Source organism: Crocodylus porosus, unplaced genomic scaffold (genome assembly GCF_001723895.1).
Source record: "Crocodylus porosus isolate Cpor-Errol unplaced genomic scaffold, CroPor_comp1, whole genome shotgun sequence".
Lineage (NCBI taxonomy): Eukaryota > Metazoa > Chordata > Crocodylia > Crocodylidae > Crocodylus > Crocodylus porosus.
Window position 1 is genome coordinate 12,396,574 of NW_017728932.1, and position 23,720 is coordinate 12,420,293.

A 23,720-nucleotide genomic window follows, 5' to 3' on the forward strand; every position below is an offset into this window, starting at 1 on the left:
GGCCCCGCCCCGCCCCCACACTGAGGTGGCCGTGCTCCAGGGGTGTCGGGGCCGGGGGGCCGGGAGTGACCTAGGCCGTTGGTGATTGTGGCCCTCTCCTCAGCACCAGGGAGGCCACATCTGGCTCAGTCTTGGCCCCCCCACTCCCCGCTATGGCGAGGATGCGGACATGTTGGAGAGAGTCCAGTGGAGGGTGATGAAAATGGTTGGGGGACAGGGCCTGGCTGCAGAGGAGAAGACTGACGGGGGTGGGATTGAATAGCCGCCTTTACTTGCAGGAAGGTTACAAAGAGCATCCCCTCCAGGCACTGTCACCGTGACGCGGTGGGGAGGGTGGCGTGTAGTGATGACCCCAAGTGCAACACTGTCGGGAGTCTTGCATTCCCGTGGCGGTACGGTCAAAGGAGACGAAGATCAATCCAGCGTAACATGAAGACCACAATGGCTGGAGCAGGTGGATGAAGATGGCGTACGTCTCAGTGGCCGTGAAGGCGAATGAAGGCTGCCGTGGAAGAGTAATCCTGGTCATCTTAGATCTCCTTGCTGCTGGACACTGGTTTCTCCTTTGCTGAGATCCGTGCGGTTGCTGATGTGCAGCAGCCTCCTCGCGTAAAACAAGTCACGCTGGACCCAACATCAACACGCTGGAAACAGAAGGAAAGGAAACAAGACCAAGAAATGCCACCTGTGGCATTTGCCAGAAGGATCGGTCTTCTTAAGCAGCAGCAGATTCATCTGTAACCCTTTACTTGACCCGTGAGAGTGATCCTCTACTGCGAAGGATCACTGCCACTGACAAAGAGGATGGAGCCAGACTGTTCTCGGTGGCAGATGACACAACTAGGAGTGATGGGCTCAGCAGGGGAAGTTTAGGTTGGATATTAGGACAAACTTTTTCTCATGAGGAAGGTAGTAAAGCATTGGAACAGGATGCGAAACCTCCATCCGTGGAGCTTTTTAAGACCTGAGTAGACAAACCCTTGCTGGGATGGTGTAGTTGGAGCTGGTCCTGCTTTGAGCAGGGGATTGGACTAGTTGCGACCTCCTGAGGTCCCTTCCAGCCATCAATTTCTATGATTCTGTGACCCAGTGTCGGCAGCTGCGGGATGCTGGGGGCACTGTTGGGACCCCAAGTTGGCAGCTGCTGTGATGAGAGTCCCCTCAGTTGCAGGACTCCCAGGCCTAGCTGGGCATGGTGCACCCCTGCGGCTGGGAGCCCGATCAGCTGATGGGACCCCAGCCAAAGGGCGGGAAGCCTGTTATACATGCAAATTGATACTGGATATAGTTCTATATATATCAACTTTATAGCAATCAGCTATAAAGTTAGCACACATTGTCAAGATCTAATGTTATAGCTGGTCGGACCTTTTTATGGCATGATGGGTACTTTGCAAGTGGAGCTGCTCTCAGTTAATTGTGCGGTTGACCAGCAAATTGCACATTATCTGTAAGATGTAGAGGGGCCTTTAGGGTGATATCTCTTCGTGGTCAAACTGTATCATTGGGATAGATTTAGCTGTTGAATGCAGGATGTTCTTCCTCAGGTCTCTTCCCTCTCACATAATTTGTGGACCATTGTGGCTATAGCATCACTCTCACACTACTGCGATAGCATGAAGCGTGTGGCAGGATCAGCAGCTCCTGGTGACAGCATCTTTGGTTTATGTGTAGTGCCTGGGGGAGAGTGATGGGCATGGTTAACGTGGTTATTAGCCCCTTACTGGAGCATTTCTTGGCTGACATGCTGATAATCAGCTGTGTGTTAGCAACCTTTTGTAGGGGGATGTTGTAACTACACATTAGGGATATATCAGATCTCATGTGCCACTTCACCATTAAGCCAGGACTGTTATAGGATTGCCTTTTCTTTTCCTTGTGGGTTTTCCCAGAAGTGTCATAGCTTTTCTTTTCACTTTGAAAATACTAAAGATAACCATACATTTTTTTTAGGCAGTGCTGCTGTGTTGTGTCCCTTGTTCCATGGATTCTTTTGCCTTTATATACTTTTGGGTTTAAAATTTTGTTTTTCTGGTGCTGATTTCTTAGGTGGAGATTTGCATGTCTGGAGGCTGGTCTTGCAGTTGGAGTCATGTTTGTAGGTGCCTCTGTCCGTAAAGCAGCCCAGTATAGTTGGAGAGGTGCACTGCTTTGCAGTCTCACAGATGGCAGTAGGGCTCTCTCTGGATTCAGGTGTTCCAAGCAGACGGGGTCAGTTGGCCAGCAGGGCTTTAGCAGGTGGGTTGGTCTCCCCTCTGCAGCTTACAGCGTGAAGCATCAGTGTGAGAAATTGCTCTTTTCTCTCATTTTTCCAGGATGTTTGCTCTGTACTTGTTCAAGCCTGCCAACTGGTTCATCTCAGCCAGGAGCATCTTGTCAGCAAAGTCTCTCAGCTTATTCATCATCTACTTAACCGATTTCAGGTATGGAAGATCTGGTTCTGTCCCTACCTTTCCCACTAGATGTGGATAATAGACCAAAGAGGCTTTTGCCTCCATGGGGCAGGGACAGTAGGGAGGATGTAATACAAATACACTTGGACTTTTGCTTCATCATTGGTTCTGTACTGCCATTCTCATCAGCTGCTGTAGCTTAGAGGCGCATGGCTAAAGGGTTGCTGATGTAAGAGCCACATGTGTTCAGTTTCTGAGTTGATTTAAATCTTTGTGTGTCATGTAACCAGGCTAGGGGGGATGAAGAAAAATCTTTCTCTTCCCAAGAATCTCATAGACACTTTCTCAATGCAGGCTGCTTTTGAAGCAGCACGTATTTGCAACAGCTACATCATTTGGGTCAGTACCCCCTAGAGGAATATTCCCTAATTTCAACACTGTGCAGGATAATGAGGATATCTTTCAAGAGTGGGTTTTTCATTGTGTACCTTTCTCTGATGACAGGTCTCAGTTGATGAGCAGGATCTGGATTTTCTTCTCGGCTATTCCATCTCTGCGCTTAAACAGTGTAGCTCTTGGACACACATTGAGATTCTGCAAGCCTTAGCAACTCTTGTTTACAATAATGGACCTAAATGTCAGAAGGTAGGTTGGCGGCATTGTGAAATGTATTTATGTATTTCAAGCAACCTCCAGCATTTCAAATCCTTTCCTTTTCTCCAAAAGAAATACAGAGCTTGCCTTATTCCTGGGGAAGCGTGCTCCTGATACAAATTCCCTTTTATGATTGTATCTGTAACTGAAGTGTAAAATGTATTTCAGGGATGTTGGAATTTTCATCAAACTGAGCGTTATGTAGCACCAAAATTCAGAGCTGTTACCCCTGATGTATTAGGGTAAGAAAGGTACAGTTAAACCAGTCAGCAATTTTCAGTTGGCTGTGTAGTGAGGTTGTGTCAAATCACTTGCATTTCTGTGCTTTAAGGACTCCCTGTGTGCTGATGTATGAGTTCTCGAAGCAGTGCCTTCTATGGAGTTTGTCCTATTAGCAATGCAAGTGACAACAAAACTAAAAAAGGAAAATTGCTGTGAAAACACAAACAAAAATAGGGGGTAGCGCAGCCTAATGCATGCCTGGTGTGTGTGTGTATGCGCGTGCGTGCGCAGGTGCCAGGTATCAGAAGTCATCTTTAGGTTCCCAGCTCTGTGCAAGCAAGCAGTAGGAGGTGGGGTAGGCAGTGTGAATGCACTGTGGCATCCCTTGCAGGTTTTCAATGCAGGAATCGCCTGGTACAGGCAGAAAATTCTCCCTGCCCCAAATTCCCTTGCCCCTGTCAGCTGCAAGAGCATGAGGCTGTCTGTGCAAACAGGGACTTGGAGAGATCTGGCAGGTTCTTCCCATCCCAGGCACCCTGGCACTAAACACATGTAGCCTTGTTTAGAGAGGGCAAGGTAGTAAGGGGCCCCAGTCATACTTTCCTTTCCTGTGCTGGTCTTCAGCCATGGCAGTGGACATGATTCACCCCTTTGTGGGGGCCTGCTCCCTGCGGCAGGGGCACATTCCTGTGTCCAGCACAGCTTTGGATTGTGCAAATTGCTCAGGAACTCAGATTCACGAAGCAGCGGGACTGAGCTCTAAGCAGTGGCACTGTGGACCACATCAAGCATTGATGCCAGTTAGCCTGAAGTCTCAAATGCTTTACTTGGCCTGTACTTGATGCTTGACTGTTGCTGCTGTTTAATCTACTGCCGAGAACTCTTGATCCATGGGCAGTCTCCATGACACCACTGACTTATTGCAGCCAATAGGATTGTTGCTTGTATAGTAGCTGAGGAAGAACCATGGTGATTAGCTGAGCTACTTCTGTGGTCACAATGGCACCACTGGTACTTGAGCCAACAGGTACTTGAGCCATTGATTTGGTTCTGTCTGGGAGCCTATGTTGTATAATCATAGTAATTAGATGCAACGCATGTTAGTAACTTAGTGTAATTGCAGCCTGTTTCTTCAAACAGCTTTTGCCAAAGAGTTCAGTTAGTTTTAACTACATGGAAAGTGTAACTTGCCTAGGTTAATCCATTCTTAAGATCTTTTGAGACAAAGAAAAGATGGAAACAGGAGCTACGTTTCTTCAAGGATGCTTATAAGTTAACTTTAATTTAAAAAGTGATAGATTTGCTCGTACATGATCAGAAACACCTTCTGTGCTTGAAGATCAAATGCTGTAAGTGTGGGGAAGATGCCCTCTTTATAAACTGGTTGAATCCCTGTTTAAGTGCAAATTAGAACCTGATCTTAACTTTGGTCACAGTCGATGGCTTTGTAATGCTGAACAAGAAAACTTTGCAAATGAAGATTGTCTCCTCAGAAGATGTGCAGATCTTAATTCTGCTTGAATCTCACTGTGAAATCTAATCTGTGTTTAGTGTATGCATATCTGGGCATTGGATTTAATGAATAGTTTTAGTTGTTTGATATTCCAAAGTAAGGAGGGAATTTACCAACTGACTTGTACTTGCCAGATGGAACGCTGGATCTTGCTGGCCCATAATGACTGGTAATGGTTTGTTTCAGTACCTCCCAGATTTGCTGGGGAAGAACGGACTCCTGGTACAGTTCAGTGGCCCATGTCAGACTGACTGGGATCTTCGGAGGGCAGCAGTGCACAGCATGGCCAACCTGTGTCTCAGGTATTATGCGAGTATTTCCAAGCGGTTGGTACAGAGGCTGTAAAAGAAGAGCCTTTTGGAGCACTGAGAACTGACTAGTTTTTTCCCCTTTCCACAAAAGGCAAATGCAACACCCATGTGCTGATTTCAGGACTATGTTAATAAGGTTATGCAGCTCTTTCCAACACAGATCTATGGTCCTAATAATGAGTATGGGACTTATGTGAGCAGATGTCAGGGGGCCCCAGTCATACTTCCCCTTCCTGTGCTAGGGATGTGACTTGTAATGACTCCAAAATCCTTCACTACACTGTTGAAATACACAGAAAACTTTTGCTTCCTTCCCTATGACATAGACTGAATAATCAATCTGTTTAAAAAAGTTTGGGTCTGCTCTCTAAGGAGTTCTGTGATTATGAAGGAAGGCTTAATAGCTTGCTGATTGCAACCCATGAAAAGGGCTTCTGGAGGAGACCAGATCTATTTAGAAATGAGCAAAGTATGGCCAACCTCTGGCAGTTTGGGAAAATCACTCACAATGCTCAAGTCTTGGGAACTTCATTGAAATTGCATCCTGGCAACTTGAGGTAATTAAATATCCTAGCACCAGCTGCTTGGGCACCCAGGACAAAAAGGGTTCTTTAATGAGCCACTGCACTAATGGCCATGTTCTAACAAGCTAATATCTAAGCAGCAGAGATTGAAGTGTCTAGCAGTTCCTTTCTACAGGAAGCAAACTAGGTGGCTGTTCACAAAAGGGAGTCCCACCTTAATGCTCTGAAACAACAATATTTTTAAACTTGGGAATATCTTAAATCTTTCTGAGATCCCTTTAAGTGCTAATTGATGCCTGTGGCAAATGAGAGCCGTGCAGCTTCACTTGTGCAGTGGGACCTGTGTCTGCTGTGGGTGGGCCAAAAAGAATAGCGACCTTGCTCTTGTTAATGTAATTCTGTACATCTTGCATCAGCGCAAAGCTAAAGCATGGATCCTGTTCTTACACTGTTGTACTACTGATGGGAGATCTCAGTTTCATGTCTTTAGATCCTACTGCTATAAGATCAATGGGACTCCTGCTATGGTTTATTTTTATTTTATTATGTAAGCACTCACTTTTTTCTTTTAAACGTCTGCTCCTTGTTCTTTAACAAGGTTTGGCAATAGTTAAAACAGCCAGGCATGTATGTATGACTTACACAGCTTTTCAAGACGAGTACAGGACTCTGCTTTAATCAGGAAGGAGAAGACAGAATTAGGGCTTATGCAAGGAACGCTCAAATAATCCTAACCAGTATATTTAGTGTTTCCACATGGCTTTCCTAGTAGTAGAGCTTCTTCGTCTTGTAAGAGCCAAAATGCGCTCCCTTTATCCCACCATGTCTTTTCCTCAGGGAAAAGCTAGATCTGTACTAGTGTGCTAATTTGTATAACTTTATCCTGCAATCTACTGATTGATTGGCTGTATCTGCTTCCATTTTAGTGTTCCTGGACAGCCGTACTTAGATGAATCTTACAGGAATCTCTGCTTTCAAACTTTCTTGAATGTTTTACAGTCTTCAAAAGCCCCTGATGTAGATGACATCACTTTTTGCATGGTATGTATGACACTAGTAAATGAGAAGATTATCTTTAGAAAGTTGTCCTGCTGAAGAATTTCAGAAATCTGGCAATTGAGCATCCAGACTGCTTTTTAAATTTGACTTCATAGTATTTAGTTTATTATAATCAAATGTATTCTGTTTGGCAGAAGCTGTATACTGTTCTTGTGATTTGGAATATTGTCAGTAGAGACTTTGCTCTGTTTGCTAAGCACGTTTTACTTGGGTAACATCAAAAATAGTTTCAGGCATCTCATTGGTTCCCAGCAGTCATTGTTTTGCCCAGTGGATGTCAGAAGTTCATCACTTGATATTAAAGTTATGTCCTTTGAGGAGGAAAAATAGCTCATTCCAAGCTGTTTTCAGTTGTTACAGAATGCCCTGAAAGGTATCCAGTCACTCTTAAATGGCGGGAAGATGAAGCTAATGCAAACTGATCAGCTTGGGTCTCTTCTTGCAGTATTAAAGGTGAATATCTTTTTGGTTTGAATCAAGAGTTCTCAAAACTGTTTCTGGAGACGGGCTGTATAGTGCATGGCCCTGTTTCACTTCAGGTGGGAAGAGATAGGGAGGGTGGAAGACAGCTAAAAATGGGGGAAGAGCTTAGGTGTAGGGAAGGAAGGGGAGATTGAAAAGCAGAGCAAAGGAAGCGGGGAAAAGGGGAGAAGTTCCCTATAGAACACATGATTTCTGTTGCTTGCACTTCCACTCTTAAGAAAAGTGATAGTGATGCCTTGAAAGCTGAAAGATTCATCCAATGAGCTTCAGCACCCAAATCTCCCTAATGTCCTGTTAGAAACAGTTGAAGTTGAATTCCAGCTACCTTTGGGGCATAAGGCATGCTTATCAGAGGATCAAAATTACTTTACAGATATGGCAGTGATCTATAGGTGAAAATAAAAAGACCAATTGAAAGCAGTTGACAGTCCCCCTAAACAAATATATGATGATTCTTTGCTCTTCAAAATGGAGTTGGAACACTGATGTTTTGGGGGGTTTTTTAATTACTTTTCTAGAAATGCATGTTTTATGGGCTTCCTGGCCTGAACATAGAGATGCCTGCAGTCTTGTATCCAGCTCCTTTGCCTCAGTATGACAAAAGATCACCTGTCAAACAAGAGCAATCAGAATTGAGCACCTTTAAGCAAACAGGGGTAAAGTCAAATTCCAGCTTTTGTGGCTTTCTGTGCGTCTGTCTGTTGCACTTGTATGGTTCCTGACAGCACGGATAGCTGAAAGGGCTTTTGTGTTCTCAGTGTGTGACGTCTCCCACATTGCTTGCCTGTAATGATATTGATCAGAAATCTCTGCATTTGGGATAAAAATTGCTCTGTGCACTCAGTCAGATGACTAAAACAGATGGTTCTGCTGAGATTGATTTGACTGACTGTAGCTGTGTGCATCAGTTGTTCATTTGTTGCCAAGAATTCTTGGCCTACACACAGGAGCTGAGTGTTTGCAGACTAGCTGCAGCATTACATTTGACAAGAAACATTACTTCTTTGCTAACACTTGCATAACCATTGCTCTTCTTGCTAGAGAAGTTAAGCTTACGATTTTGCCCCTTATGTACCTCTTAATGCCTCTCTGCCTTTGCAGTTTATTATTTAACCCCATGACCAGTTTAGGTTACAGATTACACGAAAGACATTGGACAAAATATAGGTGCATGGTCCTGTTGACTTGTAATCTTTTTTTAATGTTAATGAGTATCTACTGTCAATCTGGGAATGCTTATTTAAAGCACTTGATAGGTCTGGTTCTCAAGTGCCTTCACATCCCTCTCCTTCCCTCCCCCCCCCTTCTGGAAAAATTAAGAATAGCAAAAAATCTAGTAGTTGCACTGATACTGAGAGATTAGCATGAATATATTCCCAGAGCTTTGCATCTAAATATCCAGCTAAATCCATTTTATATCATGTACCTACATGATAATAAGGTATTAGAAAGAAACCAAAGTACATGCAAATAAGTGACATCTTTAAGATGCAGTAGACTAATAAGGTCTCATTGTGTCAGTGTGTATAATTATGTATAATTTATAGAACGCTGTTCCATAGTAACTAATGAATACCTGTGACAGACACTTTTTTGGCTAAACTAAACTTCTTCACCTAAAAATAACTCCTCTAGTAGCTTATATAATGTGCAGTTCTTTGCTGGTGAAATTAATTACTGAATGTTCCATGAGCTCATGGATTTTTGCTACTTTTCAGGATTACTTGAGCCAGTCTCTTAGAAGAGATCTTGTTGGCATTGAAAGAGATTTCCAGAGTAATGAAATATTTTCTCGTTACCTAGCTCTTACTGTAGTCTCAGCATTTTTATGTTATGTGTTATCCCCCCACAAATCTGTTTGCCTTTTAAAACAGAACCGAAGAAAAAAGTCCAAAGGGAAACAAAAGAAAGGGGAAGAAGTCAAAGAAGAGTGGAGTGATGCAGGCAATGAATCAATCCGTGGAATAGACATCTTTAAACTACATTTGGGAGATGGGCAAAGCAGCCCGTGTTCAGATCCCCAGAATGGTACATTAGATGCTACATGTATGCCTGCAGGAAAGGATCATTTATCTTCATGCCACCCCAGCTGGAAAAGAATCAGTAGCAGTGAGTCAGAGTATTCTGATGCTGAAGGTGGAATACAAAGCAAAATGAGGTTATTGTTATTCATGTAAATGTACAGCACAGTAGCAGTTGACACTGTTCATAACAATCAGGCTTGTGTGTATCATGTTAAATGGTGCTTTTTGTTGTTTCTGTAGATCTGGCACTAGTTTTGCACATGTGCAATGTTTTACCCTCCTTTATACATGCAATTCCAGCCCTTTGTTCTTAAACAAAACTATTTGGGAAATCACATTCATTTTTGATTTATAGGTTGACTTGAAGAAAATTGCAAGGTAGTCGTTAGTACTGGTTTGAAAGTAAACTCCTTTTATTTTCTTCTGGTCTTAGATATTTTACTTGAAGTTGTTAATGCTAGCCAGTGCCACAGATGAATGAGGTTAAATCAGTTACTTTTCAGTGCTGCTATTAATTAATCTTTCTGTGTTGTTAAAGATCTTATCAAGCCAAAGTTCGACAAGGGGCTCTAGCGTGTTTCCTTTCCACTATAAAATCAATAGAGAAGAGAGTCCTTTATGGCTACTGGTCTGCATTTGTTCCGGATACACCTGGAATAGGCAGCCCTCAGTCTGTGTCCTTGATGACTATTGCTTTAAAGGATCCTTCTCCAAAGGTAAGGGAATCTGTTGTGGTGAAAGCATTGTATTTTCCAGTACTAGTCTTAAGTCTGCAATATAGTAGACAGTCCTGCTGGGGTCTTTGCTTTTGTTGCTGCTCCAGAAGAATAAGAGAAGATGTGTTGTTCAGGGCAACAAAGGATATTACATTTGTACTCAAGTGTTATGAGACCGGGCTGTTGGAGTTAAATTATTTTTTTCTGGGGAAAAGAAATTTTGAGATGACAAGAGAATTTCTAGACTTTGTAAAAAGGGTTGCTAAAACTGGAAGGGAGAAGAGAACTACTTATACTTCAAAATGAGAAGTGAGGGAGCACTGATAAAAATTCTTCATGCTGGGTAAGTACATAGCAAGGAAACTGAAAGGATGATTTGACAATCTAAGAAAAGGGGAGTGGAAGGAAGGGAGACTGTGGATAATAAGTGGCTTGCAAAGCCATGTCCACAAATATTTGCTATAGACACGTTACTAAGAGCATATATATGCATGTTTTTGGAGCAACCAAAAACATTGTCTTAAGTGCCTTAATAAAAGGCTATACTTCATCACAGATGGATGCCCAGATGTTAATAAAACCTGACACAGGTAATCCCTTTTATATTGAAGCCACATAGAATGGGAAGAAGCATGAGAAAGCGAGTCTTGTAATTTTCCTCCTGGTTTTTTTGGGGTTTTTGATTGAAACCATGGGAATATTTTGTCTTTTTAGACTCGTGCCTGCGCTCTCCAGGTTCTTTCAGCCATATTGGAAGGTTCTAAGCAATTCCTTTCTGTAGCCGAAGATGCAAATGACCACAAAAGAGCTTTCACTCCCTTCTCTGTGACTATTGCTTCCAGTATCCGAGAGTTGCACCGCTGTCTGCTGCTAGCCCTGGTGGCTGAATCCTCCCCACAAACACTTACCCAGATCATCAAGGTACTTGCTGTCATCTGTGAAAATACGTATTCTGTATATGCTTCAAATTTAGCCTAAAATGAATCTCCTTGAACGCAGACATACTCTACAGATGTGGCTTGCAGAGTAAGATTATACATTAGTCCTTGGACTTGTTTGGACCCTTTCTTACAAGATTGAGTTAGGTCTGCCTGGAAAGTCCCATTGTTTTCCATCTAACGTGACCAGCTTGTCTCCATATTTTTGTTATGACATCTCTTCTGTGTTGTGTGGAGGTAGGAAGAGCTGCAGGGTCCAGAAATTATTTTCCATCATCTAATTGAGTCTTTTCCTTTTTATAATGGCAATTTTGATTCGGATTCTTAATGTCTTGATTGGCTGGCAGTTTGTGCTTTTGAACCACATGTATTCTAAAAGCCAAGTTTTTTGGCCAGCTGTTCAAACACCAGCTGTTCAGTGATGACTTCCATTTTTTGCAGGTATAGTCAGGTGTTTAGCTATCTGAGTGATCTAAATTGCAGGGATAGGAAGAGGCTGGCTGAAGATGTGATGATCATGCTTCATCTGATGTTCTCTTGTGTGTTTTAGTGCCTTGCAAACTTGGTAGTGAACGCACCATATAACCGCCTGAAACCCGGCCTACTGACAAGAGTGTGGAACCAGATAAAGCCATACATTCGTCATAAAGGTTTGCATTCTATTTGACTGGGTTTTCTTGTTGGTTTGTATACATCTCATCTTAATTCAGTGTAGATTCTTGCTAATTTCTAGGGCTTTTATCTGTAGTAAAGTTTCTATGATAAGCATGGAAGTAACCACAGCGCTTGGTCTCTCACAGGGAGATTCCACCAACCACTGATGCTCAGAAGCCCTGCCAAGCTGAGACTTTTCATAGCGGTGTCATGGTGTTCACCTTGTTATCTTTTTCTGTGTTCTTTTTAACAGATGTTAATGTTCGAGTTTCTAGTCTCACCTTGTTGGGAGCTGTACTGTCTGCTCAGGCTCCCTTACCAGAGGTGCAATTGCTTCTACAACAGCCAAGTTCTTCAGGGCTAAGTAACAGTGGAAGTGCAACTCCTCATCATTTCAGTTCCTCTGACTGGTGGAGAAAGGCACCTCCCTCCGAAGGGGAGCCCGTTGCTAATTCAGAAAGTGATCCCTGCTGGCTCATCCGTCTCTGCATCTCCATCATTGTTCTCCCAAGAGAAGATCCTTACTCTGATAGTGATGCTAGCTTCGCTTCTGGTACTGTGCATGAACCATCTCCTGTTCGACTGGAGGCGTTACAGGTAGGAATGGCCAGCTTTTGAAAGAGCCAAGTGATCAATGAAATGGCGGAAAAATGCTACTTCACCTGCAGTAGTAAGCAGTTCTAGTTTTTGAGGGAGTGTGTGTCTGTACAGGATACGACTTTTATTGGGGACCTTTCATTTGTGAAACTCTCTTTGTCGAATAGAAATGACTTTTTATGAAGGGCTCCTATCAGTGAAATATTGACAGACTACAGATGACTTCGGCACAAGCAGAGAAATATACAGCAGTATTGACACTTGTAATCTCAGTTCTAGGTTTCTTTGTGTAGCAACCTAGAAAAGCAGGGTTTGGGGCAAAACAATGAGCCTGCACATTACAGAAGCAAGGATGCTTGTCAGAGCTGGCCTCATAAAACAGGGAAGCAGACTTCTTGGAGCTGTGGGACCTGTCACTTTTTCACTTGGTCTTTTAGCTACAGGAGAGCTCGTTTAAACGCAGTGAATAATTTACCAGGAATTGCTATCTGACTGTGCTTTCACCAAATTGTATCAAACAAGATAACAGAGTTATACACATCTTAAATTTCTTTTGGATTCTCTGTGTTGTGATATATAGATGTCCTATTAAAACTGTCCTGTTAAAACTCAGGCATCTTACATGACAATACTGTAGTGTTTCATGCCTTTTTTTATGTGGAAAATTCCACTCAGCCTTTATTTTTTTTCTCTCCTGTATCTGCAGGTCTTGGCACTTCTTGTAAGGGGCTATTTCTCCATGGCCCAGAATTATTTGTTAGAGTTTGGAGAGGTGGCTTGCAAATGCATGGAGGAAGCAGATCCATCTATTCAGCTCCACGGTGCCAAGGTGAGAGCTTGTAGAAATGCACTTCTCTCTCTTCCAGGTTTTCCTCTATACTAGTGGGTTGTTTTTTTCAACCAGGAGGCCATGCAATCCTTTGAAAGATGCCATGCTACATTTCCATTGCGATGTGTACAATAACTACACAATTCACAAGATAAACCCAGAGATTTCAAATAGGAATCTATAGGGTCAAAAACCTGCTGACTTGTGGGCTTTCTCAGTTCTGTGCCCTGTTTTTCTGTAACCAAGAAATGAATGAAAGCCAAGAGCACACTTTTTTTGAGGGGCACCTTGAGTCTAAAAAGGTTGAGAACCACTGCTCTATACATATGATCTCAACACTTTTCTGGATAAATCTAATATGAGACTGTATCTAGTCCAAAGCAGTGGTCTGGAGAGGGATTGCTGAATGTGCTTCTGTGCCTCTTCCATACAGCACGCTATAAATGAGACCAGCCCTCCCTGTGCTGTAGCCCATTGTGAAATACTATACCCTAAGACATTGAGAAATACAGAGTTTGGCCCCGGTCTCGCATTCCTTGCACAGTTGTAATTCCACAGCTTTGAGTGGGAGTTCTGGGGGCACAAGGAGTCCAGAATTGGATCTTATTTATTGCTTTAACAACAGTTGGCCCAGGAGCATGTGGTATCCAGAGCAAATAAAAACTCCTGAGTGACATTATTTGTATCCATCTCTGCCCAGCTGCTTCCATTACACTGCCCTGCTTAGAGATGCTATTTAGGAAGAACTTTTCCTCCAAGTTCTTGAGATACCAGGCTCTGATACCTCCATAATGTAACATTACATTGCAGATGTTGTTCATTGTGTAAATAAATATGGTCTTTGCTACAATCTCCACCATCAAGTAGCACTTGAGTTTGCTTTGATATGGAGCCAGTTCATTTTCATTTTCTTGGCAGCTTCTGGAGGAGCTGGGCACGGGCATAATCCAACAGTACAAACCAGATTCAGCTGTTGCTCTCAGTCAAAGGGTACCTGTTGACTTGGTAAGTCTGTGGGCTTTTAGGGCCAGGATTCCACATAATTAACCTCAGTTCTTGAAATCTATCAAATTCATAGCCTTGTCTGTTGTTATAACAATCTGCAGAAAAATGGGAGCGTGCAGTAGCCATAGACATTAGTCTATTGAGGTTGCAAACTTGCAGTCTTAAGATCTACAAACAACTGCATTCATTCTAATGGTTCTGGTTTATTATGATAGGCTGTATTCTGCTCTTAAATGAGCTGGCAGAGACCGTCACGGTTTATACTCCTCATTCTAACACAGCATGTGGGGTATTATCCAGAGAAACACAACCTGTGGGTATTAAAGCCGAATAAGCTTCCTGGTAAATACAAAGCTAACAAAAAAAAAGGGGGGCGACCACATGACCACAAACTATGATGGATGTCTCTTGCCTGACTATTTGAGACAGAAGGTTTATACTTTGAGGGGTCCTGGCAAGGTTAGTCGCACCTAAAATTAGACATAGGAGCGTCATTTTAGGTTTGTGAGCAGGAAGAGTATGGGGAAGCTGAGAGACCATGTATGGTGTGGGTGCTATATCAGATCTTAAATACCCATACCAGCCTCAGTAGCTTTTAGTGCTGACATGCTCTCTGATCTTATTTTGGTCTTCTGCAGGCTCACAAGGTGGCCGATAGCATAGCATGAGTGATCCTAGAGAGAGCCATCACTGAGGGATGTTTATTTGACAGGCCAACCCAATTCTGAAACTGGGCCATAGCAGTATTGCAGGTCTGCTAAATCCTGCTTCCATGAATGGAAATCTTTTATAAACTAATATGGGGCATGTTAAATTTTGGGGCTGCCAGAAGCAACCCTGGGAAATAGGAAATATCTCCACCAGCCGTGAATTTCTGTTACATGAGATGAACATAAATTGTCAGGCCAATTGAAATCCACAGCTGCATGGTTTTAAGAATGGAATTGTAATCCTACCTAAAGAAATCTAATCTGCATTTGTATGCTCCTGGGAAGGGAACAAATGGAACTGACTGACTGAGTCCTTCAGTGCAGCAATAAAACAAGCAGATGCTAAAAATGATTTGTGCAACTTCAGTGTGCGGCAGAAGTATTTTAAGATTTAAGGTTGTTGTATTAATTAGTTGGTATCATTTGGTATGAAGAGAGTCATGGTGTGGAGGGGAAAAACCATTCATTTTAGGGATTATATATGCTGGCAATATTGTGAAGCTCATCCAATGGCCGTATCAGTTGCATGGTTTCTAACTGGTAACACTAATTTCTCTGCTGCAGGTGGTAAGGTTTTGGACTATGATGTTAAATGGTCCTCTACCTAGTGCCCTTCAGAATGATCAACACCCTACCCTTCAGACAAGTGCCTGTGATGCTCTTTCTTCTATCCTCCCTGAAGCTTTCAGCCATCTGAAGGTAAAGCTGTGGATTTTTAAGTACACAGATCTTCTGGCTTTCTCCTTCTACCTACATTAACATGGAGTCTGTGCTGATTTTGCATGAAATCCCTTCATATATTCTCACGTTAAATCTGAGGAAACCGTGGCTGGTAAAGATCCAAAAGGCATTTGGTGGGGGCAGGATTTTCTAAAACCCTGAGCAGAGGTACCCAGGCAAAAAATAGTCAACCTCCGTGCATAAGTATTAACAGATAGCTCAGTTGTGTTGCATGGCAAGTGAAGGCTAAAGAGTCTCCATCTGTGGGGGAGATGTGGAAGCGACTTCTCTTTTGCTAACGAGATTCCATGAGACGTGCAGGCAGCTAAGCTGGCAACATTGAGTAGCATGGCGTTTTCCCCCCTCAGCTGACTGGGAAACAGTTTGCTATCCCAACCACAACTGAATGTGTGGGCCCAGCTCTCCTTTAACGTGATGAAATATGCTTTTGTGCATTCAAGCCCTGGCAGCTGAAAGCCACTGTATTGTGCAGCCGCACTCGTGTCACCGTGCCCTTCTTAAGTCGGAGAGCTCTGCCAGGTCTCATTTGCACAGGAATTGCTGGAGCAGCAGTATCTCTGCCATGTTCTTGGTCCAGCTTCTGCAAGTACAGCATGCGCTCCACTGCTGTGCACTTTGATCCCCTGCACCCGCTTCCCCTTGCCAACCAGTCAGGGTCAGCAATGTGCCCACGTTGACCTATGTCTATGACGCAGCACAATGGATTTCACTGCAGGCTCATAAATTTGCAAGGGGAACTTAGCGTGCCATGTCTGAAGTGCAGAGTGACTCTTGCAGTTCTCTGTAGTCACCGTACCTCCTGCCATCCCCCAGCGGTGAATTTGTAGCCTTCTCCAATCTTTGGATACTGCTTTTTATCCACTCTACATGTGTAGCTGGTGCCACAGCATCTACAAGATTTGGTGTGTTGAAATGAATGAGTGTCTTGTTTACCACCCCAGGGTAATTCATGTTTGAAGCTGGGATACTCCCATTCCCTATATAGCACCTGAGAGCACCCTTTATTTGCTCTCAAGTGCGTTCTCATCAACTGCTTGTGCATGACCCTGGTTTTAATGTTTTAAACCTTCATTGGGTCTCTGCTCTTTTTTTATGATGTGGGGACCTCGCAGCCCAATCGTGCTGCTTGTGTTCTTTTCCAACGTGCCCTTCCTCCAATCTCTTTTCCTCCCTGCAGGATGACCGCCAGATCCTGTGCATCACTCTGCTCCTCGGATTGAACCACAGCGAGAACCCGCTGCTGAAAGCTGCCGCGGCACGAGCCCTTGGAGTCTACGTCCTCTTCTCGTGCCTTAGGCAGGTTAGAACTGGGCTGCTGTTCCCTTACCTGAGCTACAAACTTCTCCTCCCCAGTGGGCTGTTAACATTCTGTGCTGAGAGCAGGCCCCTGTGTGTGCCAAAGGGGGTGTACACAACATTGAGGTGATAACTCAGAGAGGACGTTTGCATTTACTCTGCTCAGTCCTGCCTACCCTGCTCAGTGGGAACAGTGGCCTTAGGTTCAGCGTGGTTCTTCTGCCAGAGATTTGCCAGGAATGGGCTTGTCTGCATACAAGTGTGAGATCCTCATTTCACTCCAGCCTCCTCATGTTAGCTGACCATACCCGAGTGGCTTAAAGAAGCTTATGAAAACCCTAGCTTCAGCCAGAGAAGGATTGCTTGTTGGCAGAAACTATTAAAGGTGGCTGCTTGGCTGTCTCCTGAGGACTCCCGAGGGTGAGACTGGAGTAGGGGGGCGGGACAGCAGCACATAACTCTGAAGGACTTATAGGTGGAGATGCACCCCTGAGCAACTGAGGACAGGCTGTGGTAGCTTAAGTGTTAGCTCTGGCAGCCTGGAGAGTAGAAGTGGAGAGGTGCCATGGTGGGTTAAACCCACCACAGTTCCCTGCCCCGGGTTGTGTGTTTGGTGCTGCACCTCCAAGGGGGTCCATACCCTGTGTATTGGATGTAGGGGATTCACAGAGGGAGTACCTTCAGTACAGCATACAGTGGGATATGGGGGAAGGAGTGCAACTGTGCAGACTGACTGACTGTCCACACTGGCTTTGATAGCAAATTGGAGTAGAGATGTGAGCACCTTTATGAAGCTACACTAGCAATTGCAGAGAAACTTTGGTCAAAAGAGAATTTGGAGGAGACCTCTTCTTACTCAGGTTTGATCACAGTTGTCTTTGCATAATCCACATTCTTGGGTTGTGCCTTTCTTCTGGGAACTGACTTCAAACCATTGGCCCAGGGCTTACAGTTTCCTTTCTTGGAAAGTCATAGACAGGTCTGCTTTGATTTTAGTAAAGTCTTGGAGATGCCCAAAATGCTTGTAGAATGGGGTAGGACCCTCCTAGCATTAAAAATGGCTGGGGCTTTGTATTATGCACAGGTGAGCATACAGGCAACCCCCGCTTAACACTGTTTTGCTTAGTGCTATTTTGCTATAATGCTTATTTTAAATTGATACCCGATTCCACTTAGTGCTCAGTGAGTTTTGTTGTAACACTTGTGGTCACCATCTTGGGTCATCAAAAACTTTCGATTTTGCTTAACGCTAGCTTCGCGTAATGCTCAGTTTGTCAGGAACCAGTTAAGAGCGCTAAGCGGGGGTTGCTTGTATAAATAATGAGGAGTTTAGTGAAAGCGTTTATAAAAACGGGGCTAACTTTCTGCCACAATTGAAAACATGTTTATTTGGAAATACGGTGTTAGCTGTTGAAAGTAAAGGTAGGAAGGTCAGCCTCTGTGTACAGAATCAGTTCACAAAAATTCCAATTTGCTTCTGGAGCGAACTCAGGCTGGTTGTAAAAAAAAAAAAAAAAAAAGGATTCTCTTCTTTGTGCAACACGATTGCGAGCATGTCAGTGGACAGATATCATGCTAGTAGCTGAAGCTGAGACTTTAAGCTTAAAATATTTTGAAAGAAAGTAGTTAATAATATGCAAGGGAATAGCAGCAAAATGTAACATACCACAGAAGGGAAGATTAATGAACCAGCTCAACAGGGAGTTGGGAGAAGCAATTACTTTTTTGACAATGGGATTTGATGAGAATGAGATTGGCAGCCTAGGTAATTAAGCTCAAATCAAAGTAGCTCAAGCACCAATGAAACTCAGTCATACACTTGATACCTTGTAGCACCAGCCACCAAGGAGAGTAGCAAATGTGGACACCTTGTAGAGTTCATTGTTAATTAAAAGATCAAACTCTGAGCTCTGGAGATGTTCTAAAGTTGTTGCTTAATGCAGAAAGTTCCTTTTGATGGGTGCAGTCTTTGTGCGGATTTTTTCTGTGATGATAAAGGTGAGGAAAGCTTACAGAGCTGAAGTCACCCAGGTTTGTTTGTTTTAATAAATAATTAATAATGACCCAGACTTTAACAGCAATTCTGAATTCTCCAGGATGTGATGTTTGTCGCAGACACTGCAAATGCCATCCTGAACTCCCTCCACGACAAGTCTCCAAACGTCCGTGCCAAAGCAGCCTGGTCCCTGGGCAACCTTACAGACACTCTCATTGTCAACATGTAGGTACTAGTCCTTTGGCTACTTGGAGCTTCTGCGTGGCTTTCACTCTAGAACTAGCCTCTAAAAAACAAAGGCGTTGGCTTCCTTTCCTGGGCAAAGTGTGTAATGACCTGTGTGCTGCCTTAGTGTCAGAAGAAGGTGCAAGAGGCTTTGCCAGGCCAGTTGTGAATAGACTATGTCCTCAAAGGAAGCTTCTTCCTGACAGCTCTTCTTTGGAAGTTGGCCTACCTTAAAGTCTTACGCTGGATCCGAGGTAACTCTGCCTCTTTCCAGTATTTCACCTCTGATCCATTTGTTGAATTCTGCACAGCTTCTTGGTCTCACCCCTTGCAGGAGTTGTGCAGGTGATGCACTGCCAAAGAAGATGACTTAGTTGTATCATAATTCAATGTTCCTTTGTTCTAGTATTATGTGAAAGGGAATATGGGCTCACTGATAAACAAATTAACCAATGCCAGCTGTAATATAGAAAGTTGAGTCACCCTGCTATGAACCATTTGCTGCATTGAAAATGCACCTTGCTCCTATTCTTGGTGATTTATTATCCTCTGCATTTCGTTGTTGCTCCCCTGCCAACATGCAAATAGGCAGGCTTTCCTAACATGGCATTTAGATTAAGAAGCCTAATGTCACGGCCTTTTATATAGTTATCCATGTTCCTCTTAACTGAAAAGTTGGCCTATAAAAATTGAGTGTATTGCTCATGGTAGTGGTTTATATATCCTTTATAGGGGACTGTTTGTTGTCTTTACCATAGGATGGATAACCTTGCTTAGTGTTTTCCCATAGTAATAACTGTGGTCCTCAATATGTGTGTGTTGTTTTTTTTGCCAGGGATTCTATGGGGCAAAGTTTCCAAGAAGAATTCTCAGATCTCTTGCTATTGAAAATGTTACGGTCAGCAGCTGAGGCATCCAAGGACAAAGACAAGGTATGTTGGGGGTAGTGGGGGCATGAAAAATCAGTGTAGAAAATTACCAGCTAGTCTTCATTACTTGCTTTGGCCACAGTATGTTTGGTTTGAGTGGTCTGGGGAAGCTGACAACGCCAATACAATACACAAATAAAACCTATGTGCTATATTGTTCAGTATGTTGACACCTCGTGTACCAACAATCAGAATCCACCATTAGCTTTATTTTATTCTACATTAACCTTCCATCTAGCAATGGGGACTCCTGGTCCTGGGGCATCTAAACTGACCGCTTTGAACTGCTCAGTGTAGCTGCTAGCAGGGCTGCTTTTTTGGCAGGTCGTAGGAAGTCGGTTAGTTTTGGAAAGATGTTGCATCCTTTCAGAGAGTTCTTTATGTTACTTTGCTTCATACATTCACCTTGAGGCCTTGGCAAGGTCTTTGCTATAAACTGGCCCTGTAAACACCTTTTTGTGTTTCAGGTTAAGAGCAACGCAGTCCGAGCCCTTGGAAATCTGCTTCATTTCCTTCAGCCATCCCACATAGGAAATCCCAGATTTAATGAAGCTATTGAAGAGTCTATCCAGGCCCTGATTTCTACTGTCCAGAGTGAGGCCACCATGAAAGTGCGGTGGAATGCATGCTATGCACTGGGAAATGTATTCAAAAACCCTGGCTTGCCGCTTGGTAAGTAACCACTTTTTACTGCCATCATCTAAGGCATACACAGGTAGTTGTGCAAAAGCATAGGCTTGGGATTTTGCTCAGAAGACATCTATCATCAGCAGGTTTGGAAAAAAGGGAAGAGCTTGAATCTTACTCTTATATCCAAGGGTGGAAACTGGCCCTCAGTATATGTTTGATTATGTACGCACTCGCGCACACAGTTAACTTCACTACCGTGAATAACCTTACTGACATCTGTGCTTTAAACTACAGCATGCTAGTGCTTGCAGTATTGAGGCTATAGCATAGATGAAGGGGTAGCAGCTAAAGATGATGTAGCAGGAATTCGTTTTTATTCTCAGCGGAAACAAACAAAATACAGGGAAGAAGGTTTCCTTGATAAATGCCACCTGTTCAGTCACTGGGATTGCAAAACATCTGATTACCTAAAAATGATGATAGAGCTACACAACTGGATTTTAAATGTGACATCTATTGAGTGTCTACTTCATTCAAAAGCAGAGGGAAAGGGATTTGTTTTTAAACTTTGTTTGTAAAAATGTTGCTTTCTCCATTTAAAATTTCACTAGATTATGAAGTTAGTTGATAATATTTTGCTTATGGTAAAATCCCTACTCTTTAGCTAAAGACACGTGCAAATGCTGTAGCATGAATCTGTCTGAGGAGCTGCCATTGTGAATTTTGAGTTTGCACACGTTACTGATTTATGAGACTCTTTGTTCTCCAGGAGAAGCTCCTTGGACCACACAAGCCTACGATGCTCTTGCATCTGTGGTGAAGTCATGCAAGAATTTCAAAGTCCGGATCAAGTCTGCCATGGCGCTCTCCATCCCTGACAAGAGGGAGCGCTATGGAACTACTAAACAGTTCAGCCAGATCTGGAGTGCCTTGGTTATAGCTCTGCAGAAGAGCGAGGACACAGAGGATTTTCTGGAGTTCAAATACAGCGCCAGCCTGAGAACCCAGATTTGCCAGGCGCTGATTCACCTGTTGAGCTTGGCCCACACTACAGACCTCCCATTCATTTGGGACACATTAGCAGAAAAGGGTGAGACAATCAGATCGTACATCTTGCAGTACATGAAATCAGGGGTCGAGGAGGACGATGCTGGAATGCAGCCAAACTCTCACGAGAGAGAGAAGATCTTGAAAAGAGCTATTGAGCATCTCTGTGGGATCGAGCAGCTCCTGGAAGGCAAAACCAAAGTGGGGGTCGCTGCTTACCTAAAAGATATTATGGCAAACCATGTCAATGCCACTGAATTAGCAGAGGCTTAGGAAAGTTCATGCAGTGTTTTACTGACCAATAAATGACGCCTTCTGTTTCTATGCAGGGGGGGAGTATACGGTTTTCATTTATTCAGGAGGGCTGAAAAGGGGGTTGGCTGGTAACAGGTGAGAGTGTGTTATCACCTTGAAAACAAATGTCTTTATTCTTGATACATTTTATAAACACAGAGCCTTTTTATGAGCTTGTTTCAGAGCCATTTTATCACCGTGGGCTGCTATCTTTGGAAACATGGCTGTACAGCTGGTTTGTGGTAGAATCGGTTGTGTTGTCTGCCTCATCTGATCAGATGTCACTGTGGGATTTGGTGCATTTTCTGTCACTCATACAGAAACCCACGTTGGAATAACTTCTCAAATCAAATACACTTAGACATCCTTCCTTCCCTACCTACTGTTTAGGCTGTGGGGTACCTGTGATTTCCTGTGTTTTGAACCCAAGATTGATAGTGCAGGGCAGGATGCTGCCAGGACATCCGGGAAGCGGGGGTTCCTGGGATAATCCTGTTTAGAGCCTGAGATTTGTACAGGGGCTCTCAACTCTCCCAATTCCCTTACATCCCTTTGAAAATCTCTTCTCTATCTCATGCCTCTCTGAAACCCTCGTTCTCTAAGGTGCCACCCTGTCCTGCCTTCTGCCTGATTTAAGAGTAACACAGCTAAGCATCTCTGTCTCCTTTGTGTGCATGGGCAGAGATTGTTTTAAATGTTCCGCCATCCTGTTTTATTCCTGCTTTGTTGTTCCAGTTGAACCAAAAACTGCATACGTCACCTCTGTTTTCAGTTGTTGCACTATGTGGTATGCTTACAGGTTCTGCTGCTGAGTGAGATAGGATTCCCATCCTACAGCAGATACTGGTCAGGACTACTCGCTGGTTGACTTCCCATTGACTCACCTGTAAACTAGGTAGGCGTAGCTGTGTTTGATGCCAATCCATTAAGGAAATGTACTGTAGGTGAAAAGACCCACAGTCCATGTATGAGACACTTATAGCTATTGCGCTCCTTCCTTCTTGTCTGTTTGGGTTTGCTTTTGCCATTGAAGACCATTCGTTTCCTCCCCTTCCCACCTCTGAATACCATACCAGTACCTGACTTTTTCAGGCTCTGAGGAGCCTGGGGTTATACGTTGGCTTCTAAGGATTTCTGTGCTGCCTTTGGCTAAGCAGGCACGTGAGAGCTTTCAGAGCTCAGGCCTCTATCGTAGCACAACTGCCATGTAGATTTAAAGGTCTGCCCAGATAGAGCTTGTTGCCATGTTGGGCCAGAGTGAGCTTAAAGGACAAGTGTTTTTGTCTCACTACAGAAGCTGGCTCAGATGGAGTTTTGTTTCCAGTTTTCCCTCTTTTTTTAGATGTTGAGAGATGTTTTTCCTACAGATTTTCAGAGGTGCCTAAAATAATATGAGTGCCCCAGACCTATTCCAGTGAATGAACTCTTGTGTCTGGATACTGACACAGCTCTGAAACTTTCACTGGATTTACGTGCACATTTTGAGAGAACCCCAGTGATCGAACATTCCTCCTTTTGAGTCTTCTGGAGCAGAAACAAACCTAGCAATGGATGGCTCGCAGGCAAGACTGTCTAAAATCATCAAGATATCCAACAACCTTGTTGGGGACAGTGTATTCAACTCTCCTGCTGTAGAACAACATAATGCCAGCAAGAACTAATGCCAGCATTGCACTCTCTCTCTGTCTATATATTATACACATAATAAGGACCTTGAAATACTAGACTTCTTAGAGAGCTGTACCCAGTAGACTCCATTGAAATCATAATATGACACCACGCTCTGGGCACGATTCTCATTTCCGTGAAGGCAGCTATGAACTGTCCTGGCAGAGGAAGTCCTGCCAGTGGACATAAATCCTATTTTTGTTCTTAAGACTCCTTTAAAATGGCAGAGGGATAAAGTGATCTTAGTATCTAGGTGAGAATT

The 23,720-nt window shown here is 43.5% G+C and overlaps 1 protein-coding gene across 1 annotated transcript; it reads left to right on the top strand.

Moving 5' to 3' along the window:
- Positions 1 to 464: 464 nt before the first annotated feature.
- Positions 465 to 21,962, top strand: HEATR6 (HEAT repeat containing 6). Its single transcript, XM_019545308.1, has 20 exons — positions 465 to 469; positions 2,276 to 2,423; positions 2,898 to 3,038; positions 4,969 to 5,084; positions 6,544 to 6,658; positions 7,028 to 7,129; positions 7,678 to 7,815; positions 9,034 to 9,317; positions 9,722 to 9,899; positions 10,614 to 10,820; positions 11,388 to 11,487; positions 11,745 to 12,088; positions 12,795 to 12,917; positions 13,836 to 13,922; positions 15,197 to 15,331; positions 16,551 to 16,673; positions 18,766 to 18,890; positions 19,726 to 19,822; positions 20,287 to 20,491; positions 21,219 to 21,962. Exons 1-20 carry the CDS (start codon positions 465 to 467, stop codon positions 21,767 to 21,769), a joined length of 3,324 nt encoding a protein of 1,107 aa, XP_019400853.1. The 3' UTR covers positions 21,770 to 21,962.
- The last annotated feature ends 1,758 nt before the right edge of the window (positions 21,963 to 23,720 follow it).

What these genes read in the sequence shown, in the direction of transcription:
- HEATR6 (XM_019545308.1), top strand. An exon ending in ATGACATCACTTTTTGCATG is followed by an intron (nt 6,659 to 7,027) that starts GTATGTATGACA and finishes AGCTGTTTTCAG; the next exon opens with TTGTTACAGAATGCCCTGAA. An exon ending in AAACCCTGGCTTGCCGCTTG is followed by an intron (nt 20,492 to 21,218) that starts GTAAGTAACCAC and finishes TTTGTTCTCCAG; the next exon opens with GAGAAGCTCCTTGGACCACA.